Raw genomic sequence first — 22,970 nt, 5'->3', positions numbered from 1 at the left:
AATGATCTGAATAACTGTCTGTCACTTACATCTTCATTGAAGACATTGTTTCTGTGCTCTTGGTCTGTGAGACTGGATTCATACATGCAACGGAAATGAAAGACCTGTAATTTGCTGGTAATATTGATGTTAGAAAGCTTTAAAAAAAATGGATATGAGTGTCTTCAGAGAGTGTAAAAGTCTCATAACTACCACAGTGAAAAAGGAGATAAAAATATTCTATTTTTGTAGAATTTGCCAATTTGGCAAAATGTGTGCACATGAAAGTTTTATTTAAATACCATTGGCTTCGCAGTGTCCACATATAAAGACAGTAAATTACAGTCTCGAAAAAGTCAATAGAAGTTCTCTCACTTTCATATCTTCTAACATTACTAGTTCTAAAGATTTGAGGAAAATCTGCACAATCTTATCCTCTAATCAATCTCTGAAGGATACCTTTATAGAATTCTGTTTTAAACAGGATGGAATATCCATGATTTTGGAGTCGCATACAACTAGTTTAAATAGTGTTATGTATATTATATATATACATAAATGGTTGACATGGCTCAAAGGTGAGGTAGGAGGGCCCCTTTAGCAGAACTTTGCTCAGGCCCCATGGAGATATGGACCGGCTTTGGGTGAAGTTACATGCCGTTTGGTTTGTCTGTCTGCTTATAACCAGACCACGGATGTATTTATGAGTTTCCCTCAACACCTCCTTCCTTATCTTTTTTGAAAATGGCACATTACTTTCATCCAGGACTCACCTTGGACCACCAGACGTCCCTGAGCAGTCCTGCGAACACGCGTCCCTGGTTTGTTAGCGGCACACACATAAACCCCTGAGTGCTGCACACTGACGTCTGAGATCATCAGATTCCCTGTGCCGAGCACCTGGATTCCCTCCACACCGATGGGACGGCCATCTAGTCAGAAAAAAAGGGAGAGGATAAGACCAGTTGAGCAGGAAAAACGCAGAAATAATTTATATAAGATGGCAAAAAAAGGACCCGCTGTGCACATGTACTGGACATGTTGGGTGGGGATGTGCACACTACAGTGAAGATCAGAGTGGGCTTGAGATTGCCATCAAGAAGGACTGACTAAATACACTGCACATTTACGGTCACAAGCTGACGGAGGTGGTGCTATTTCTGGCCCTTCAGAGTGTAGTGTGCGATTCTCAGAATTGTCGTTCCTTGTGATGAAGCTGCCAGAACAGACACAGAGGTAAGAAAGAGAGGGAGGTTCATGCTATAATTGGTCGTCTTTATCTGGCACGTGATGGTTGTAAAAGAGTGTTGAATATTTAGATCATCGGGTTTTATAACACATTACACTGAATTGAAATGTTAGTTCTCTAATGGAGGGTCAGCTAATCGAGGCATTACTCCTTTGTCCGGCCTCAAAGTGCAGTACATTTACTTTGAAATGGTTACACAGGAGATGTTCCAGCCGCCACGGGGGACCAGAAACTCTAACTGTGACTTCTAATCTCATATCTGCTAACACAATCCATGGCTGCCTCCTCTCTGCTCTAGCTGTACTTACATGATAAGCTCACACTTTCCCCTGCTCCCTAGCTGCAGTCTCAACTCCAACAATGACTTCAGTCTGCCTGTGATATTAGCTATGGGGCCAAGGGGGCATTTTACTCCCATCTATAACTTCCATCTGCAGCCTGTATTGTCCTGGTTTGATGTGTTTAAAAGGCCGGGCGGGGAGGCAGGGAGATGGGCACCATGCGGCGCACATGCAGAGGCAGGAGCTCAAGTCAGAGAAACAAACCATATTGTCTCTACTCAGCAGTGTACCTTTTAGGTGCATCTTTGATTTAAAGTTAATTCAATGTTTAAATTACAGCTTGCGATTCAGAAAAATCTCAGTCAGTTTAACACTCAAGCGGCACCCTGTAAACTCACAGCTTCATTTAGACAAGAACCAATCTTGTGGTGATGGAGTGGACAATATTTGCAGTTAATCCCGAAAAATTATGGAGATGAAATAGATCACTCTGAATTGCTTACCAAGTGGTTTCAGTCGGCGTCTGACATTATTATGTTTTATTGCGCTTTCTGGATTTTTTCATTATCACTAACAGACTCGCTGGACTGAGAAGTAACAGTCCAGTGAGCTTTTGTCTCAACAAAGACGATCTTGTTCTTTTCTTGCCCTTTTCAACTATATTTCTTTCTCTCTCCCGCTTGCCCCCTCCATCAGTTTCTCTCTGTCAGGCACTAATTAACTTAGCGTCAGAAAAGAAAGAGCACAACCTCGCAAGCTGCGGAGGCTGTGCAATGAATAGCAGCAAACAAACTCCAGCATTAAGGAGTGACTGATGTGAAACTATCAGATTCATTATGCATCTTATCCAAGCCTCCCTGCCGTAATCTAATACATACAAATCTCATCGTGTTAGCATTTCATTCAAGCGATATTGTGTAAGGCAATACCCTCAATCTGATTATGCCCAACTGCTTGGGAGGGGGGCCACGATTTACATTTGAAACAGAAAATCAGATTGGATAATAGGTAAAGAAAACAGATACCAGATTGAAGTATTGGTCACAACAGACTTTGACTGATAGTCAAGAAAAAATGCACATGACATAAGGGGGAAACTAATCGTATCTGTCTCAGCACCTCATTGCAATTACTCAGAGGCTCTCCAGTGAAGGAGGTTCTACTTCTTGAGGAGATGAAACGAGCATTTAGCAACACACAGTTGAACATAATGTTTAGCCCTAAGGCCTAATGTTGAATCCCATTGCCTCATGTATACACAAAGCTCCGCTGTATCAAATGTATTCTGTGAACACATTACACAATATCGGCCAGATCAAAGCTCTGCTGAACATACAAACACACAAGGACACGAAGCACTACAGGGCTAACACAAAACACTGTACGTGTACGAATGCACACTGTGGCACATATTTCTTCAAACACACACACAATGAAAAATTTAAAACTACATACATGCACCCCCTGGGGCCTTGTCTTTGATCTGATCGGGCAATGTTCTCACCTAGTCTGCTCCAAGACACGATGGGCCGGGGGTATCCAGTTGCAATGCACTCCAAGATGGCGGTTTGGTGAACAGTGAGGGTGAGGTTTTCTGGACCGACCAGGATCATAGGCTCTTTGTAGACAGATGACTGGGAGCCTGGAAGGAGAAGGGGAGCGGGGGACATAAGATTGGAATGAGAATGATGGATGGCATCCTTTAATTGGATTTCTCTAGAGTGCATTAGCTTGATGTGCTGTATCTCTTGGATCGGGCGGAGGAACAATAGGTTTGGAAATATGCTGGGTAGATAAATGGAGGAGAATGCAGTGGTTGTTTTCCAGCAGTGATGGAGAGAACAATGACCAGCACACAACAGAGCTTTAAAAGTTAATCTACAGTGGGGGGGTGTATTTATGCTTGCTTGCTTGCTTCCATGTGACAAAAATAACAGTCTGCAAATGATGTGTTGTTGTGACATTCATTAAATTTAACAACCTGAAACAGCGAGGATTGCCTCAGTGCTGTGCTTCACCCCTGCACTGTTATGGGCCACACAGCAGAACCTTCCGCTGTCCTCCTCATGCACTCCAGTAATCTGCAGAACACCCGTGGGCAGCAGGGTGTACCTGCAAGACAAAAAAACAAACATAAGGCGGGAGAAGACAAACATACGATGAGACCTTTGCAAGCAACCTATGATGTGCTGCCATTTCCAATAACGGTCAGCTTGTGCTGTGGTTTGGCCCAAACCTTTCGTCCTTGGTGTCCACCGGACGGCTGTCTTTTTCCCAGCTGATGACAGGCTCTGGCAGACCATGGATCTGGCACTGGAATCTGGCCACGCCGGACTCCTCGGCATGAACGGAATCTGGTTGGACATGGAAGTCTGCCATGGCTGTAGAGGGAGGGAGGAAGAGGGAGGGGACATATAAGGCCACAACATCACAACACAACTGCAGAGCAACAAGCTTGACTGTTTCCAGGAGAGAACTACTTCTGTAATACTCATACACAGTAAACATGTACACCATTATTCTTTCAACATGTATATCCGATTAATACAGTGTTGTTTCCAGTCCCATAATTATTAATTTTTTCCGAAAGTTACAAGTTTATTTCCCCAGATAACATCCCTACATCTGTGATTTCTGTTGTGCCACGCAAACTATACCGTGGGTGCATTCGACACATGTACAGTAGTTGTACATGAGCCGCAATCATCATGTGCTGAAGGTGATCAGGTCCAAACACGGGGCCTGCGTATGGATTTCCTGCCATATGTAAACATTTAGTATGTGAGTCAGGCGCCGTTTTATAAATTCATGCTAACAACGACAAATACAACACACACACACACACACACACACACACACACACACACACACACACACACACACACACACACACACACACACACACACACACACACACACACACACACACACACACACACACACACACACACACACACACACACACACACACACACGAAAAACCAGTATCAACAGTCCTACAGAGAGCCTCATTCAGCTGCACCTCACATATCTCCTCCCTGCAGAACAAAGGCGGCATCAAAGGTGGAGCCAGCGACAAACTCAATTAGAGAGAGGCCCTGTGCTTCCGCAGTCCTCCCACCTTCTTCAACACAAGTGTACTCATTTAAATGTCAACCATAATTAACTTGGACGAAGGGGGGGGGGGGACTTATCTGAACACTGTTAGCATAACAAGAGCGACGGACCTCTTATTATTTCATAACCTGCTGCTCTTCCCAACCTGTAGCCTGCATTAATTCAGGACGAGCGAGTGGTAAGCAGCACTACGCCGAAGGCTCGCGCCTGAAACAAGCCGGGTTATTGTCTGTTGGTCCTTCCACTAATGTCTTTAGCCTCCCCCGCCTCATATGTTTGGTAAGTGTTTGTGCATATTATTGGTCCCGAGCAACATGTTTGTTGCACAGCTTTTTGCACCGTGAATAGTTTTCTGACATGTCATTTTATACTGTTGCTGATATACAGTAGTGACGCAGCAGTTTTAAATGTCTATTTAAATATAACCAAGACACAAATATTCTTTTTTAGTGGGGAAAAAATTGAGAGAGCGAGAGAGAGACAGCAGGTGAGAGAGAGACTTCATATAAAGTGGCACTTTACACCACTGTGGCTGCATCCCGGGTTCAATGCTGTGATTTTTCCATTTCAGGGCTTAATGAGAAGTGTTGCATTCTCCAACACGACTTGACCTTAGATCTTTGAATGGATGTATGGAGCTCTGATGAAAAATTAAACATGCTAATTCAGTATTCTTCCAGTAGTCACTGGATAAGCAATCTCCCTATAAGCTGTAAGTCCTCTGCGGGAAGAACTGGCACATTCACCGCTTCCACTGTTTGTATCGAGATCATTAAAATGCAGAGAAAAATCTGACTGTTACTAAGCCTGACAGATTTCTCAGGCTCATATTTTTTTTTATTTTGCCTCTACCTATACAACAAGGCCTTAAAATTAGACTTAAATAGCTGTCCATCTCACTGGGGGTAATTCGGCCTAAGTCCCTTCCTCAAGGGGCCAACTGCAATTTTTCCACCTGGGACACACAACCTTCTAGTAGCCATAAAATGTTTTAGGTCAACTTCACTGCAGAGCATTGATAGCTTGGATGAATATCAGTAGTATCTCATCATCAAACCACTATATACAGCACTTTACATGTTCTTTGCACAATAGTTTCCTGTTTGGCGCATTGAACTGCGAGCCGTAAAACACTTTCATTTGAGTTTACTTGGGTAGGAGTCATTGCAAATTTGTCAAATATATAAAATGATTGTTTATATCCAATGACAGAATATTGGACCATAATACAACTTTCATGGGTTTCCTAGACAGTGTTGACAAAAGCAATCAGCAGTGCTGTCCGTCTAGCCCTGCTGTAATGCAGAGACTGGCAGAGAGTATAGCACTGACAGAAAGCCCTGAAGCCACTGACACGGCTGATACAGGAAGGTTAGTTATAGTGAAACGGCTAGAAATCCTTCAGAACACAACGCAGAGAAAACAAGGAGCGACCGAAGAAGCTTGTTGACTTGGAAAATAGTCTGAAATGAAGATGCACACGTCTGTACTGTGCCGAAGAACAAAAGAGGGCCGGTGCCTATAGGATCCCTCTGGTGCATCTTTGCCAAGTAGTCATGGTGTCCCACTGATCCGGCTGGAGAGTGTGTCCACCGACAAATCCCCCCCCTAACGGGCCCCACCCCTGGCCCTCATGCATAAACCATGGATTTCTCCAAGCCTCCATTTCTCCACACCCCTGCGACCGTCGACACACTCAGCACAACACAATTGGGAAAATCACAACACGTTTACATACACAGATGCAGACAAACTTGTTATCCATTCCTGCCGGATGCGAAGGGAAAACATAATCTCCATGCTGCACAAAGACAATGCGGATTATTGTTGGAGAGGTTCCAGAGTCTAAAGCGATGTAGCTCAGCTGCAGCATATACATATAAATAAATTCAAAGAGCTGCTTCAACAGAAACACACAACTATATTGATCGCCCTCGCTGAAGGGAAAGACAGATACACATGCACAAGGCAGTACGGCGCCCCTCACTCACCCCCGGCAGCAACAGACCTGTTACTCCGTTTGTTTTCATTCTTCCTCTTCCAGTGATGACAGACACTCGCACATGATTAAACACCGTCCCCTACCAGCATGTCACTGCTGGCTTAAATGGTGCAGGTCTAATTACTGTAATAAGGTATCTGAATGGTTGGGGTTTATTCTATTCTAGAAATCCATACACAAGCGCACAGGGAGGAGATTGCTCCTTGGACAGGTGTTTGACGGTTTCCTCTGTGACAAGCACAAAAGAAGAATGAGTGAGGCAGTAATATGAATGAAGGTCAGAGACAGGAATTGCGAGGCGTGGTGATTTAGATAGGTAGCTTAGCTGTAAATCGGCTCTTGACAAAACTCTGGTCATCTAACAATATCCAACAAGTGAGTGGCAGTGCCCCACTGTGTGTGCTTCACAATTTACAACCGAATATTTTCCGAGACGAGTAAGAACCACCAGGCAGAGATTAGCATGAAAAAGGTTGTTTTAAAGGTCAAAATGTCAAATGGTCATTATTCTTCCTGGAATCTCACAAAGTCGCACAAAGGATGAAATATGAATGCAAGTGCAGATATACTAATACAGATAATTTGATGTGAGGGGCTGACGACAAGCTAAAAGGGAAGTCCACATTGATGAATTTTCCCATCCTTCAATTCCAAATTACTGGTCATGTAAAACAAAAATCTAAGTACATTAATTTCCCTTTTTGTCATGTGAGCATCTCAGGTGTATATAATGAGGAAATGGAGGTTCAATTTTAATTATCTTAATGACCCCTGGCTGAATTTTTTTTCTTCTTTTTTTTTGCCAAATGGCCCCAAGGTAATTATCAATCAGACACACCCACAGACTCAACTGAGAATAATGTATAAGGTGATTAAAAGCCCAAAACTGGGCTGTTTTGGACATGGACATTTCCATGTATTTTTTTTTACAGACGTCCGGTCACATGAATGTTTTGCTGGAGATGAGTCATTGATACGACAGAGGTAATGATGCTGGCAGAGGGACATACATCCTACAGCACCGTTCAAACCTGCAGCTATGGCGTAAAGCTTCAGTGAACCCTCGCGTTATAATGTCATCACCCACCCTCACATCTACTCTTACTTTCAGTCCCAACAACCCCCCCCCCCCAACTCCCCACCTACTGTATACACTTCTCTAGGTCCTTCATCTCATCCCTTGCCCCACCCCCTACGAGTCCCCTCAAGCCTATGACATCATTAAGCACACGTTCATTGTTCAACCAAGGGTGATGACTGCCATACCCCACTCCACACCCACTGTGGTAAACCAGTAAAATAGAGACGAGGCACATAAATATTGGAGATGGTGTACAGTGCTATTCCAGCGTGGAGAGCGCACACTTCAACAGCCGTTAAACAGGCATCCTTGAAATAGCAGGCTGGGCGCCGAGACCCCAGAGATGGCATTTTAATGCAGATGTGATATTTTATTGGCTCCCTGCCCACCAACCCCCTCCCTACTTCCTCCACCACCCTGCGTCCAAGCGTGGGCACTCTTGTGATCAATCTGTAGGTTTGTGGTGCGTGATACTCATCACCTATGAAAGGAAGGGCTGCACGTGCGTAAGATATACTCAGTCTTCCTCTGACACACATTCATTATCCTCCTTTAATGCGTTAGCACTATCAACACCTTCCTCTCTCAGTACCTGGCTGAGCAAAAGTATCGGCTGAGCTGCACATCTGGTCCCATGTGGCAGATGTAAATGTGGACAGAGGAGCTCGGGAACCAGGCGTATTGATCGATTGTATTAAAAGCTCTACAACCTGTAATACGATTTGAACAGTAGGTCCTCAGATGCATGTTGTCTTGCTACGAATCGGAAAAGCTTTTAATTACTCTTTTACTCCAGAAAAAAATGCATGTCCTGTCATACCTATATGTTGTATCTGGAATATGAGCAGCATTGTGCCTTGACCAACATGCACATGTGGTCGTCCAGTCGGTGCAAAGTTTATTATTTCTTTAGACTTTGGTTTTTGCAAACTTCAACAAAAATGAACAATAAGGACACGATACATCAGCTGAGTCTTCAGCCACCCATGTGGCTCTGTGAGACATAAATGTCACCTGAGGCGGATGGGAATTTAATTAGCTTCGTGGGCAAGCAGTCGTAGACCAAGGTATTGGAGAAATTACATTTTGATCAAATGATTGTGCTAGATAAAATGTCAAGTGATCGTCAAGGAAATTACATCATCCTGAGGGGGTATGGATGTGTGTACCAAAATTCACAGCAACACGACCAGTAGCTAACCAGATATTTCATTAAAATACACATAACTTCATGGTGATACCAGAGAGAAGTAAGGCAGATTCATCCTTTGAGAAGCGAAAAAGCCAATTTCTTAATCCATTCATTAATGTTGAGATTTTTCAGTCTGCGCCAACAAACCTATTTTTGATGCCCATTAAAATCCAAATCAGTAAATTGTGAATGAATAAATGTTACCAAAAAAGTATTAATTTCTATTTTACAATTTTACTGTACATTTAATATATAATTAGTAAAATGATTAATTACTATTTTAGTTCCTCCATATGTCAGAGCCCACATGGATCAGCTAAATGTCAACCAAAGAAAAAATACATTCTGTCCCCTTCAATTACCAACCCAGTTTTTCTTTCCATGATTGCACAGCATTTCCTTTCGTCGTCTTCCGTGATTCTCCCGATTTGATTTCCTATATTCACAGCTGAACATGACAGATTTTCCTACTGCCAATTCCGCATTGCAAAATAGTTTTGACTGGAATCGAATTGCCTTTTCTGCTTGTGCTGCAGGGTTGTTTGCATTGGACATTTACAATGGTGGGTTTGTCCTTACCCTGTTGTGTTGATCAATACTGTGGCGCTTGTGTGCACTAAGTTAAATATAGTAAGATTGATGGCTGCTATTAAGGTTCCCTGTAGGAGGTGGAGGGAGCAGCAGTGCTACAATAGTTAGCACTCACAAACATGCTTCACATTTCTTCTTTGTTTAACCAAGGGAATTAGTAGTGGACATGCTGAGTGACCAGAAAAATAGAAACCCTGGTACACTGTAATGCATTCTGACTTACCGTTCTGTGATTACCTATACCTTTGTAAATAAGTAAAAGAAATGCTCCAAATCAGGATCAGGTCCTTGACAAGGACACAATGTCAGTTTGCTGATGTTGACGGAGCAATGCACCTGAAATCTTCAGGAAAAGCAAGTAAGTTGCCCTTGGATAGAAAAATTGATCCTTCAGAGGTGCAGTTTGTTTACTGAATTAGACCTGATAAATAATAGATGATAATAATAAATAAATGATTCAATTGACGTAGAATTAACTATCAACTATTTTGAAAGTCAATCAACCACTTCAGTAATTTTCTAAGCAAAAAGGACAAAAATGCACTGGTTTCAGCTTCAAAATGCACTGGTTTCCTTATAGTCTTCCATGACATCAAACTCAATTGGTGGGTTGATTATTTCAACTGGCCTTTGGGGGATTTATCAAATTATAAATTAGCTTCTTGATCTGAATCATCTATTAGCAGCACCGTGATTATTGATAAAAGCTATTTGTTGCACAAAGACAGTATGATGGGAAAGGTATATTGCCTGCCCCCCCCCTCCCCTCCCATGTCACACTGTGCATGTACCGTCTTCACACCCCTATACTTGCCACCTATGGCCCCTCCACCAACTCCCCCCATCATCCGGCCTCTGGTCTTCCCACTCCAGCCCCCAAGGCCCCCCAGCCGTCCCTACACTCGTGGGACGAGTCGCCCCAAATCCTCGCACTGAGCCTCACTTCAACATGCAGACCCTAATTAAAGAGAGACCCATTACAGCACAACAGATGCTCAAAATTAAGGGATTATTTAAATGATTCCCAGTCATGGCTTGGGTGAGATTAAAGACAAGCGAGTGACAAAAGAGAGTGAGAGGCTGGGGGAGGACAACAGAGGGGGAGGGTTAAAATAACAAGTGCCGTGAAATCTAGGATCTGATGTGAAATAAACTGACAAAGTGCCAAACTTCTTGACACCATTTCATTTTTCTAATAAAAAAAACTGCTTGATAGGTGTTTGTGCATGCAGAGTCTTGCAAGCGCCAAAGAGTGGATTTGATGTTCGAGAACAAAAAGAGTGGGGTCTTTTGAATCATTTGAGGACTAACTGGGCGTAAAACTGCATACTCATTATAAAACTTCAGACACTCTCTCATGATAATCAGAGCGATGGCTCAAATTGGCTCAAAAATACCACACAGCCCATTACTAGTTCACTCTAGAATACAGATGTCCAGCTCCTCAACGTGCAGGAGGGCCCACGCTTTTGTATGCTCATACATCCAGTCTCAGCGTCTCCTGGGGGTTCATCCTGTATTACTGTGCATCCTTTCAGACACACCCACAGGCACAAACATACACACAGAGCCCAGGTCTTTAATGATGTTTTCTCCGATCACCAACAAAAAAGTTGATGCAGGAGAGAAGGTCGACTGGCTGGTGAAAGAAGCGGACAGAGGACAGTTAAGAACTGTTTTTAAACTCGATATCTAGCTATATTGCTTGAATGTAACTTAATAGGTTTAAGAAAATGACACCTCTCCTCAATCAATACCCAGCCTACAGTTTTCTATTTCTGTTCCCTGGTTGTACACTGGGGATGCAATTCTGATTCTGCTCTGGTTTAAAAAAAAAAAGGGACAAAGAGTTACTCTCCCATAACTGAAGCCTGGAATCCTCTACTTGAAAGAATTTGATCTCTTCGTAACTTGCCTCCCTCCTTTGTTTGCCCCTCTGCCAAATTACCACCTTATTAAGGACACTGCATGTGGGATGGCCCCTGAGAGATGCCCTTGTCAGGGTTGCCACTTTTCCACTCGCCTCTGCCAGAATTTTTTTTTTCTATGAAGTTGAATAATGATAGTGGACTTCTCTTCATTTTCTAAGTTAACTTGAGAACCTTCTCCTTGCCTAAGACTCGTGGGAACTGTGGTGGTTGGACACGTGAATAACTTCTATCCTAGCTCCAGTTTTTCTGTCCAGTGCAATCACACATTTAGTTCAGAAATTGTGCAGAAAACATATTCAAACTTTACAGAAAAAGCGATAAAAAAGAAAACTTTTAAGTCCAAATACATTGTAAACCGAAAGCAAGTAGAACAGAAGCTAACCTTAAGATTGTCTTTTCTCTAGAGGTTTTCAGACGGGAAAATGTCCAGAAAATTGGGTCAAAACATTTGCTGGAGTTTTCCATCACATATGAAGAATATAGCAGGAAATAGTCTGAGACGAACACACATGTACTCAACAAGAGACATATTTTCCATGAATCTTCCAGAGATTTTCCTGCTGTATTCTCACATGGGCTGGCAGGAAAAGTTCCAGATAATATCTTAAGCAACATTTGCCTCCTCCTCCTTCCTGAAAAGATCAGGAAAATACATGGACTTCAGTGCATGTCTGAAAGCAGCTACTCTTTGGCCTCCTACCTTTTCTCTTCTCTCTAAATGTGCTATATCCATGGATTGCAAGATAGTTACTTGGCCCCCCCCCCATCATGTTACTGGCAGTTTTTTGCAATGTGTTTATTGCACATGCACATATCGCATTGATGATGACAAAACAATTTACTGTTCTTATTTCCACACCTGATTGCTGCTGGGAAGAGGCTCTGCCTTCACAATGCCATTCACTAGTCGCCCAGAGGCCAAATATCTAATTAAAAATCGCCAATACCTCAGCATGCAACGGTCTGCTTTAGAATTAAAATGAGATGCCTCTCTCATCATCCCACATGTATATATATGAGGTCATGTCCACATGAATTATGTGCAGCCTCTCACACAGCTCATTCACTGTACGCTCTCTGCACAAAAAGCTAAAAAAAAACATACACCTGCTTTGTCCTTGTCTTGTCTTGTTGTTTCTTGTTGCGAGACGGAGTGAAATATTTTCAAACGTTCAGAGACATCTGGGGTAAAATAACCTTTGTATTCAAATGGAAATGCCATTAAATTCTTCTTTGGCGTGTCCCCGCCTCTTGTTTTGTGAAGCCAGAAATAAGCGAGGCCTGCAGACAGCAGTGGTTCTGAATAACAACATGGAGGGACATTTGGCATCACAATTCTCCTCAGTCTAACACTCATTATTTCCCCCTCATTAGAGGACAACTGTTAAGATGGGTTTGTGTGTGTGTGTTCCTCTCTGAGAGTGTAGCATGCAGTGTTAAGTATGCATCTGACAGTGACTTTCAGTGGGACTGGTCTGAACCAGGGGTAGATGGATGACCCCACATCTGGCACTCCCACGGGACGTCTGAAAGACGCAGGGCGGGACCGGTCAATGCGCTCCACTGCATCTCACAGCACCCTAAAAACTGGGCTTCCCAAATGGCTCAAACGGCTGTGTAAATCTCACCCCTTCGTCACTCCATCTCTCTCACACACACACACACACACACACACACACACACACACACACACACACACACACACACACACACACACACACACACACACACACACACACACACACACACACACACACACACACACACACACACACACACACACACACACACACACACACACACACACGAGAAGCCCCTGGTAGTTGTAAGAGGGAGGCCCACTGTGCCTCAGCTGCGTGGTTCCCATTGGGCATTCATCTGTGTCTTAGCGTCCCTGCTGATTTCCAAATCCTCACATCACAGCCTGCAAAAATGCCGTCCTGTCAAAAATTCACACACACACACACACACACACACACACACACACACACACACACACACACACACACACACACACACGCACACACACACACGCACACACAAAAATCCATCAAGACAGCAGTGACAACTGCAAGCTGTCCATTTAAAATAATTCTCAAGACCAAGGCTTGGGCTACATTGAACTTGATGAGTTTTTTAATAATAATCTTTACGATACATCAATTATTGCTTGTATTTTTGGTAGAATATGGACGTTTAGTAATATTTTCTGGCAGCAGTGGAAATACTTATGCAAGAAATCATAAGCTGTCCTCAACTACCCCAATTGTTATTTTGTTCTGTGTTGAGATTTGACCCACACATTTTTTTCCACCCATCATGTAACTGATACCGAATGTGTGAATCACAACTACATTTACTATAACTATAACTGGGCTAATGTATAATATATAATAACAACTCTGCGTCTTTCAGAGTCTGAACGTCCCTTTACCTTTCAAATGTTTTACATACTGTCTGTGCAAGAGCAATACAATAACAGCAGCGGTTCCACAGCTGTCATCATTATTTTTGCAAAATCTTTCATCTTTTTGGTTTCAGCTACACTGTGCACAAGGATATTATATGCAGTCATGTAAATCGCTCATCTACAATTCAAATAGTACACACATTTCTCAAAAGATTCTGTGTTAACAAAAATAATTAGATTCCTCTCGTAGCCCTGGTCCAGTCTTTTCAATCAAAACAGCAAAAAGCAAAAGGCCTGAGCCACAAATTGAGCTAATTTCCATATGTATTATACAATGTATATGTGCATGTCCTCAAATCTTCCTTTTGGCAGCATCTGTGGTGTCAGTGAATGTAGATGGCAATCTCTCAGTGGATGACACACTTCTCTGCTTATCCATATTAGGCAGGCCTACCCTCATTTTTTCTTTCCTCCCTTTCACTTTCTCACTGCCACACAATCTTTAATAAGACTGGACATGTAATTATACTGTGTACAAGAATTGGCTGTAACACCGGACTATTAAGTAGAGTAATATCGTCACTACCTGCCATATTTACCTTATGGCAGACGAGAGTTTATCTATGAAAGGAGGATAGGAACGTGTAGCGATAAACAAACAAAAGAAACCATATGTTCCAAACTAATGTACGACACAGTAAAGGAGAATGACCGTGGTCATAAAGCAGCATGGAGCGCACAGGTTAGCCATTAGAAAGCTTAAGTCGGAGTGTTTGTGTGTGCAGGGTGCGGATGGAGTCAGGCTCATTCATTTCTGAGAAATTATCCATGTTACTAGGATACGAGCCCTGGGACACACTGTCACTTTTACACTCAGCTTAAAACATGAGAACACACTCATTCACGCATGATGGCGCATATACATCAAAGGTGGACATGCATGCACTCACTGACATGCACAAAAATGAGTTGCTCTCTCTCTCCCGCGCTTGCATGCGCACGCGCACACGCACGCGCGCGCGCGCACGCACGCACGCACGCACGCACGCACGCACGCACGCACGCACGCACGCACGCACGCACGCACGCACGCACGCACACACACACACACACACACACACACACACACACACACACACACACACACACACACACACACACACACACACACACACACACACACACACACACACACACACACACACACACACACACACACACGGCCGTCCACACCCTCCCATGCTCTGTCAGCTCAACTGACAGCAGTAATGAGTTTCTTCTCTGTGTAAGCCAACTGGCACTCACTCAAGGGAATTTTTCAGGCTGAATTGTGACCATTAATCACAATCCCGGGCAACACAGTGCCATCACGTGTGTGGCAAACACAGAGAGAGAGATGCGTAAGTGGGGGGGCAATGGGTCTACAACATAGCAAAGGAGGAGCTAGCAATGATGTCAAAGACACACAGATTGATGAGGAAGGAATGGGAAAGACCTTAAAAATCCAACAATGCTTCACAAACAAAAATGTTTGATTTGGAAAATCCTCTCCTTATTTGAGGGGAAAGTTTGGGCCTCGGCCGATCCTGGTCTGAATGGAGGACAAAGACGGGAAGCGGCAAGCCTTCCAGATGCTCTTTTCCGTAAACACAAGTTCAGCTAACTGGGAGGAGAGATGCTGTGCGAGATACGTTGCCTAGCGCTTTTACGAACTTGCGGCAGCAACACTCAGGTAACATGGACACGGGCGTGCCGAAGACGAGCGATGCAGCCGCTCGGGAGCCCGGAGCGTTTCAGACGACGACAAAGAGAGCAGCAGCCGACAACGTATGGAAAACTGCCATCGTCTCACTTTGTGACATCACAACATTGTCACCACCACATCCGTCTGTCGAGACAGGGCGGAAAACTCGAAGTCTGACTCTCATTCTTTTCTTTTCTTATTTATCTCCCTCCTTTCAGGCTGCCAGCTGACATGCGGTCACCAGGGAGCCCCACCCCCCTCCCCCGTCCCCATCGGCCACCACTGACAAATTCATGCTAATAAGCAGTCAGTAACCCCCAGCTCCTTTTGTGCGCACATGTGCGACTCCTCCGCCACGCCTGCTGTGGTCTAGTTCACACCAATTCACGAGGAAAACTAACCACAGTCGTCCGTGGTTATTTTGCCTCGTGACGGAGAGCAGAAGGAGAGAGAGCGAGAGATAGAGGAGGAGGAGGAGGATAGGATCAGAGGCAAGTGCAGAACCTTTCATAACCACTTAGTGTTACATGACAGTGGGTGAGAAACCAAAGCCCTTTGTCTCGGCTTCTACCTATAGCGTATGTGCAAACAAAGACTGTAGATGCTGTACTCGTTACTATCTGCTCGATCAGATAATGAAGGATTCTAGTAAACAAAGAACAGCTCTGGATTTACATAAACTGGGAGAAAAACATTTTTCTATGGAAACAAAATCCAAAGGCTATGGTTTATGAGGAGTGGGATAGAATTGATGATTCTTTTACTGTCACTCAAATCCCTTCAATTCAGTCATTGAAATCAGCATGATCAATTAATGATAGATTGTGGTTATATTTGAACAACAGAATATTTGGCGTTTTTGCATGAAAAATATTGTATCTATTGTCAAAATGATGTCCTCAAAAGAGAGAGGTGGACAAAGAAACACACGAGCAGCCTGTAGAGCTGGCTCGCTTGACTGACACGCTCTCGTCCCGTCTATTCCCCGCAGTGGATGGGCGGAGCACGACCATAAGCTGTCAGACATAAGCACATATCACAGGCTCTTCCATCCTGCCATCAGCCAGCTCAACCTCTAAAACTGTCTTCCCACTCAGAAATAATGCCCATGCTGGCAAATGGAGAGGGCTACTAGGCATCATGTTTCATCTTTTCACGCTGAAGCAATGAGTTGCCTCGCGACTTTCTAACACACGACATGAAACCACTTCTTTAAAAGAAAAAAAGAAAAGCTGAGATACATGCATAAACATGATTGAAGACTGAAGATGAATGGATGATACAAATTCTTTATATGATTATAAAATAAACACATCTCATCGGCTGAGCATCTGGAAGAAGGACATTTGAAACATCTCCTATAATGGATCCTGCTTACATATCACTTAAGGTGGGAACCTAATTAAATGTTTCAGTCTTACTTTCAGGCCCCAGTGGCTTGTCTTGTGTTGCAAGAAGGCACACGGAGCATTCGCTACCGTTCTTTTTTTACAAGGAGCAGGTCCAGGTATGTACAGTCACTGGCCGTGAGCCTGTGCCAGAGTGTTCACATGTCCATGTCAGTGCATTTATTTGATGTTAAGTGTAGGTAATGTGCACGTTACAGTGATGATTTACGAGTCCGGGGTCAGGGGAGCAGTTTTCCGGCATGCTCATACGGCAGAGGCGTGCTTCTTCAAGCTAAGCTCGCCGCTGTTAAGGTGCATCCTGCTGCCTATCGAAAGCTGCCCTTGAAACAAAGCTGCCGGGGTCAGGGGGTCACGGCACAGCATCAGAATGGAATGTTCCTTCCTGGTTCAAGGTCCAGCCTCCAGAGCCAGAGGGGCCCAGAGATCATTTGAGACCACCGACACATGGCCCATCTATTTTACTCCCCTACTTCTCTCCACTTTCATCTACCCCAGCCTGCTCCGGCAGCTTGGTTTGATGTGCCCTATACTTTCTGTTCCACTCTCATAACTCAAATTAATGCTGCCAAGTCATCTACACGTCTACATCAAGATTAAATATACTCTGCTGTCAAAGAAAACTTTTTGACATATTGTATGCTGCAAATAAAGTAATAAAACTATATGTGCTATAATGTTGTATCATATAGTACAAGGCTGTTAGATTAAAGCTCATGGAATTTCATGCTGCTTATTTTTTATTATTGTTATATGTGAGGATGATTTTGTTGGTCAATCACGTACATGTTTGATTAATAAATGGTCTATTAAAAAGTATTATTTTGTTTAATTAACATCCCCAAACCTAAATAAAACATGTAAAACATGGCTTTTTGTCTGTTACATGCTGGCCTGAAGCCACTCTATGAGACAGAAACCACATTTTCATTCTTAAATCTCAAACACTATAAATGTTCACTAAATGTCATAATAATTTAAATTCATAAATGACATTAAACGCCCCATGAACTGTACGTGGTGCAAATTCCCTTAGGTGATACATGCAAACAAACCTACAGACATTGTCAGAAGGACAGGCCCAGAAGTCTTTCATCCTCTGCCAGCAACAGGCACTTCTAATTTGTTACTGTGGAATTCATTTTTTCCTGGTGACTGACTCTCCACACACAAACACACACACACACACACACACACACACACACACACACACACACACACACACACACACACACACACACACACACACACACACACACACACACACACACACACACACACACACACACACACACACACACACACACACACACACACACACACACACACACACACACACACGAGGCTTTTTTCATACCCAAAGATTGCTTTCTATTTCCAATGTTGATCCCTATAAGTTCATTTTTTTACAGTAAATTTCCGGGTGTGGTAGAAAAGACAACGACAATGCACATGCACACACATACACAAAGAGAAAGAGAGATCAATCCATTTCCCCCCACAAGCTCTCATGGTATCATACTCGTTCTCCCTCTTTAACCCCTGCACACAAATACCAGTTAGCCTCTTTTAAATTTAAAAAAGTAAGTCTCAGTCTGAAACTCCACTTTGCGTACAGGACTTCAGACAGTGTCGTGGTCAAATAATGCAGAACCTGTTCATCGTAGTTGTGTGAAGAAAGTAACATTCCCTCATCACAGGTCCGAAATCAATCAATATTCGAGTCCTGCAATGTATGAAACACGTCTGAAAAAAGTAGTAAAAGTCTATATTGTTGTATATAACTGACTTTTATTCTCAGAAAATAACTGTTGAGCCTTGTGGAAGAGCAGAAAACACATGACGGAGACAAATAACTGTCCTTTCTGAGTGAGTGAAAATGAGCTTATTCTGCTCTTGTTCTTCCAGGCTGCTGCGTTGCTTGTTCGGGAAAGGGCGAGGTTGGAGCTGTGACGCTGTGACAGGTTTGGGCCACCTTATTTCACTGCCAAAGCCAAGGTCACTGCCACTGCCCCAAGGCCATCAGACAGGGGGATGGGTTCCCACTGGGGAACGAGCAGGAGGCTGAGTTGGAGGAGGAGGGGAAACGTAATGGGAGGAGAATAAAAAAGAAGGGGAGGGGTATTCTGCCCTAGTGCACACAAAAAGGTCACATTTTCCCAGATAAAACCCCCTCTCCATCGTCCAGCCCCTCACAACCTCTGACCCCTCTATTTCTAAGTCAATGCTGAAACAGGGAGAGGAGAAGGGGGAGGGGAGGGTTCAAGGGGAAACACACCCACCCAGAGTCAGCAGTGACAAAAGGGGGACTCAGCCACAGCTAGTTGAGTTGATCAGGGGAACAAACGCTCAGGCCACTCTCACAAAGCAGAGCCACCAGAGGCTGCACATCTCCACAGCCTCTGCCTGTTCCCAGCCACTCCATGGCCCTGAATTTCACAACCAACAATAGGCGCTGCTCTGCACCAAGAGGTCCCCCGACACATGCAAACACACAGGCTAAAGAGGGAAAAGGTTGCTGAGGCCCAAAGGAGAGCTGCAGCCTGCCCATCACTGACTGGCCTTTGTCTCCAACTCTTCTTCTTATTGGCCGCCACAGACAGATTTCCTGATCTCTGCTTAAACAAAGTGAAACTGAACTGAGAGGCCCTATTTATGTTTCTGTGTGTGTGTGTGTGTGTGTGTGTGTGTGTGTGTGTGTGTGAGAGAGAGAGAGAGAGAGAGAACAACTGAGGAGGCGAGAACGTTATTAGATCGCAATATTATGTTCACTAATATCTAATAGTGTTAAATAATATCCACCACTGGCTCCTCCCTTGTTCTGTCATTGTCCCTATTACAAATTTTCCTGCATGCAAACCAAAATGTCTGCCAAAGGAAAAGACAGGAAGGGGGAGTTTTTGTGTTTTATTAGTGGATGGGGCAGACCTTGTAAAGGCTTTTAACTGCACAATCTGGCCATAAAGGCTCTGTTAAGTGTAGTGAAGCGCGGTGACGGGGCAGAAGCGAGAGCCAGACGAGCCCCTAGTGAAGCCTGGAATCACAGGAACACCAACACACACACCGAGCACAGACCCACATACATGTATTGTCCTGCCTCTATCCTTAGGAGAAACCTCGATTCTCAAGTTCAAGTTTATTTGTCATTCTGCTCATGAGACACGAAAGAACGAATTTCAGTAGTCAGGTCTCTGTAATAATAACCATAATATAGCGATATCCGTAATGAGTAATGAGTAAACAAAGTATAAATACAATACAACAATTAAATTAAATTAAATAGGCAGCATATGTCGCAGTAGCAGCAATTCAGAGCTGCTACTCCATTGAATCCTTGTTGCCTAACCTTCAACATCACCACATTCTTATTCTGATACTGACAATGTGTGGACCTACCAAAACACTACCTCACTCTGAAAGACTAAAATTGAAACACTCCTCCAAAGGTCCAGGTGAACTCAAGATGGTGAAAAGGCTACTGTGTATAGATTGCAAAGCCGCACTTTGAGACTGGTCTGCCCGGTCCAACCTTTGGCCCCAGCCTCTGCTCTCTCTCCTTTCACCTTTCACCTCTATTACTCAGGAATTCCTCTTGCGAGCCTAAAAAGCAGGCAGAAGGAATTTTAGGCCCCCCTTTCATTTGTTTGTTTGAGAATAGCTAGGGTTGCCCAGAGACATCCGGAGACCAACAGGGACTTCTTTAACAGAGTCCCACTTTGTCCCACAAACAAGCACGGGCACAGTCAGTTGCACATGCAGAATCACAGTCACATCCACTGAAAGAAAAACAAGCACATGCTACACAAACTTTAAACAAGGCTCTAGCACAATCCCTTAGCACTGTTAGGAGCTACACATTGACTAGCTATTACTTAAAAGCATTCCCCAAACTAAAATATGACTCTAGTCCACCCGATTAAAATGTTTTCCAAAGTTATCACTGCTTTTAGGACATTATCTGAGTGTGTACACAGCTGATGAGAAGAGCTGGCACAGAGGGAGGAGGCAGCGTCATATGACAAGGTCAACGTTTGCTCATGCACTTGAAGTTGTTCTAGGTGAGAGCTAAATATCTCTGCTAAATATATAAAGAGCACAACTGAAATGAAGATTACGATATTTGACTACTATTAAACCATTAAAAATGACAGCAAGCCAGGTGGTTGGTGTTTTAAGGACCATTGGTCACTTTTTTTTTCTTTTTCTTTTTTCATTAGCCACATTTTAAATCTGGATTAGATGTTTCCCTCAGTTGACCTGTGGAGTGTGGAGGATGTGGATATGTCTCTAGTACAGATGTTGTATCCAGCCACCTCTCTTTAGTGTTGAGCTGCACCAGATGTGTTAATATATTATTTTCTTTGTGAATATGTTTAAAGTAGTTTGCATTCCTGGAAAATAAATATGCACATTTTGATAAGATAAGAAAAGAAAAGAAAAGTTGTCCAAAGAGTTTAACTTTTACTGCATTCCACTTATAAAGGGAAACGGCAAGTCAGGAGTAGGGAGAAGACGCAGATCTTCCGAAGATGATGATACAAATTCTAAGGGCCTTGCCAACTACCAAATAAAAAGATATACGTAGAAACTGAAGATCATTAGGTGTCAGTCAATTTTAAATATTATTTTCATTTGAGCAGTCCAAGTCTCTACTCATTGTGCCGTTCTAAATGGTTCATTTCAGTCTCTACATGCCTCATTATTAAGCCCAGCCATCATTCCACGTGGGGCTCCACAGGGTTCAATTCTGGGTACCCTACCTTTAACTCACTATTATACATTTCATTTATTTGCCACTCACATTAATTGTAAAGTCTTTTTTTTTTAGGCACCATGAATGCGTATTCATGTGGTGATAATTTTCTATTCAGTTATGGTATTTGTTTTACAGAATGCTTATGGCAGGTTTGAAAAAAAAACAACCCACCATAATACTTTGTTCCTCAATTTTAATGAGTAAAAAAATAAACTTTATTCATGTAGCACAATTCATGCATGCAATCCAACAAAAAGTGCTTCATTTTTATTCACCAACTGCTGTTTATTATCAAATTCAAATTGAAATATTTGCATTTGATGTCCTGAATTGTTTTGCAAATATTTACATCATTAGCTGATGTACTATAGAACCACTGCAGTACCACTAATCCCCTTGAGGCCTCCAACCATTTGTATTCAGTGGTCCCATCTGAAAAGGGCAGGGATTATTTTTTGTTCGCCCTCTCTCCATTTTCAGCACCAAGACTGTGGAACCGTTTGCCTGGAAATGTCAGATAGGGTTGTTTTTTTTTAGCAATTATTTTTTTCCCTTGCATGCAGCTGGGATTAATTTCTTATTTGTTATATTCAAATCTCCAATCTTTTTTTTCAATTTTTTATTCTGAGTCAAATATTTCCGACATTAATTTGTCATTGGTTTCCACCAATTTTGCTCTAACTTGTGGTTTATGTGTATGCAATGGGTAAACACAGTACAATGGACACGTGGGTATCATGTGCCTATGTTTTCTTCTCACAAATCAATTCTTTTTTTAAAAGCACTACATAAACAAACATAACATGATTCCATTTGTTATCATATCACTATAAGAAAGGCATTAATAGGATCAAAACCATGTCAAACGCAGAGTTGTTACTCAGCTGTTTCACCATTCCTCAGTATCCCTTCCCATGTTTAGAGAGTTGTTTCTCTTAGTGATGTTGTTTACCTGGACAGTAATATTTTTAGAGCATTCTGCTCCATACTCTATCTCATCCCTCATATAATGAACCGCTCTCCTCTAACAGCAGATCGTTATAGCTCTACTGTCTGTGCATGGCTGAAGGCCTGTCAGCACACTAGCAACTATTGTGCTCTTGATTTTGTCCTTATTCGTGACATATGTGACTAGAGGGAGTGCAATTGTTGTAGGTCTGCAAAGCAAGTTGGGGTGCATGTCCTCTTTTCCAACCATGCAGCATTATCAATGCTGTATAAATTATGCATA

The 22,970-nt window shown here is 43.0% G+C and overlaps 1 protein-coding gene across 2 annotated transcripts in view; it reads right to left on the bottom strand.

The window, feature by feature from the left end:
• Nucleotides 1-22,970, bottom strand: part of igdcc3 (immunoglobulin superfamily, DCC subclass, member 3) — a 56,147-nt gene that overhangs the window by 22,698 nt on the left and 10,479 nt on the right. The window contains exons 1-5 of one of the 2 annotated variants that reach the window (XM_035628709.2): nucleotides 4,167-4,383; nucleotides 3,746-3,890; nucleotides 3,491-3,621; nucleotides 3,014-3,151; nucleotides 753-911 (exon numbers count right to left, since the gene is read on the bottom strand). In XM_035628709.2, the coding sequence (XP_035484602.2) occupies nucleotides 753-911; nucleotides 3,014-3,151; nucleotides 3,491-3,621; nucleotides 3,746-3,890; nucleotides 4,167-4,203 (610 nt within the window). In that variant the 5' untranslated portion in view covers nucleotides 4,204-4,383. Of the gene's footprint in view, nucleotides 1-752; nucleotides 912-3,013; nucleotides 3,152-3,490; nucleotides 3,622-3,745; nucleotides 3,891-4,166; nucleotides 4,384-22,970 lie in introns of those variants that run through there. The other variant, XM_035628707.2, reaches the window with a different exon arrangement.

Source organism: Scophthalmus maximus, chromosome 4 (genome assembly GCF_022379125.1).
Source record: "Scophthalmus maximus strain ysfricsl-2021 chromosome 4, ASM2237912v1, whole genome shotgun sequence".
Taxonomy (NCBI): domain Eukaryota; kingdom Metazoa; phylum Chordata; class Actinopteri; order Pleuronectiformes; family Scophthalmidae; genus Scophthalmus; species Scophthalmus maximus.
The sequence above is the reverse complement of the archived record's forward strand: the minus strand, read 5'-3'. Positions and strand labels throughout refer to the sequence as shown.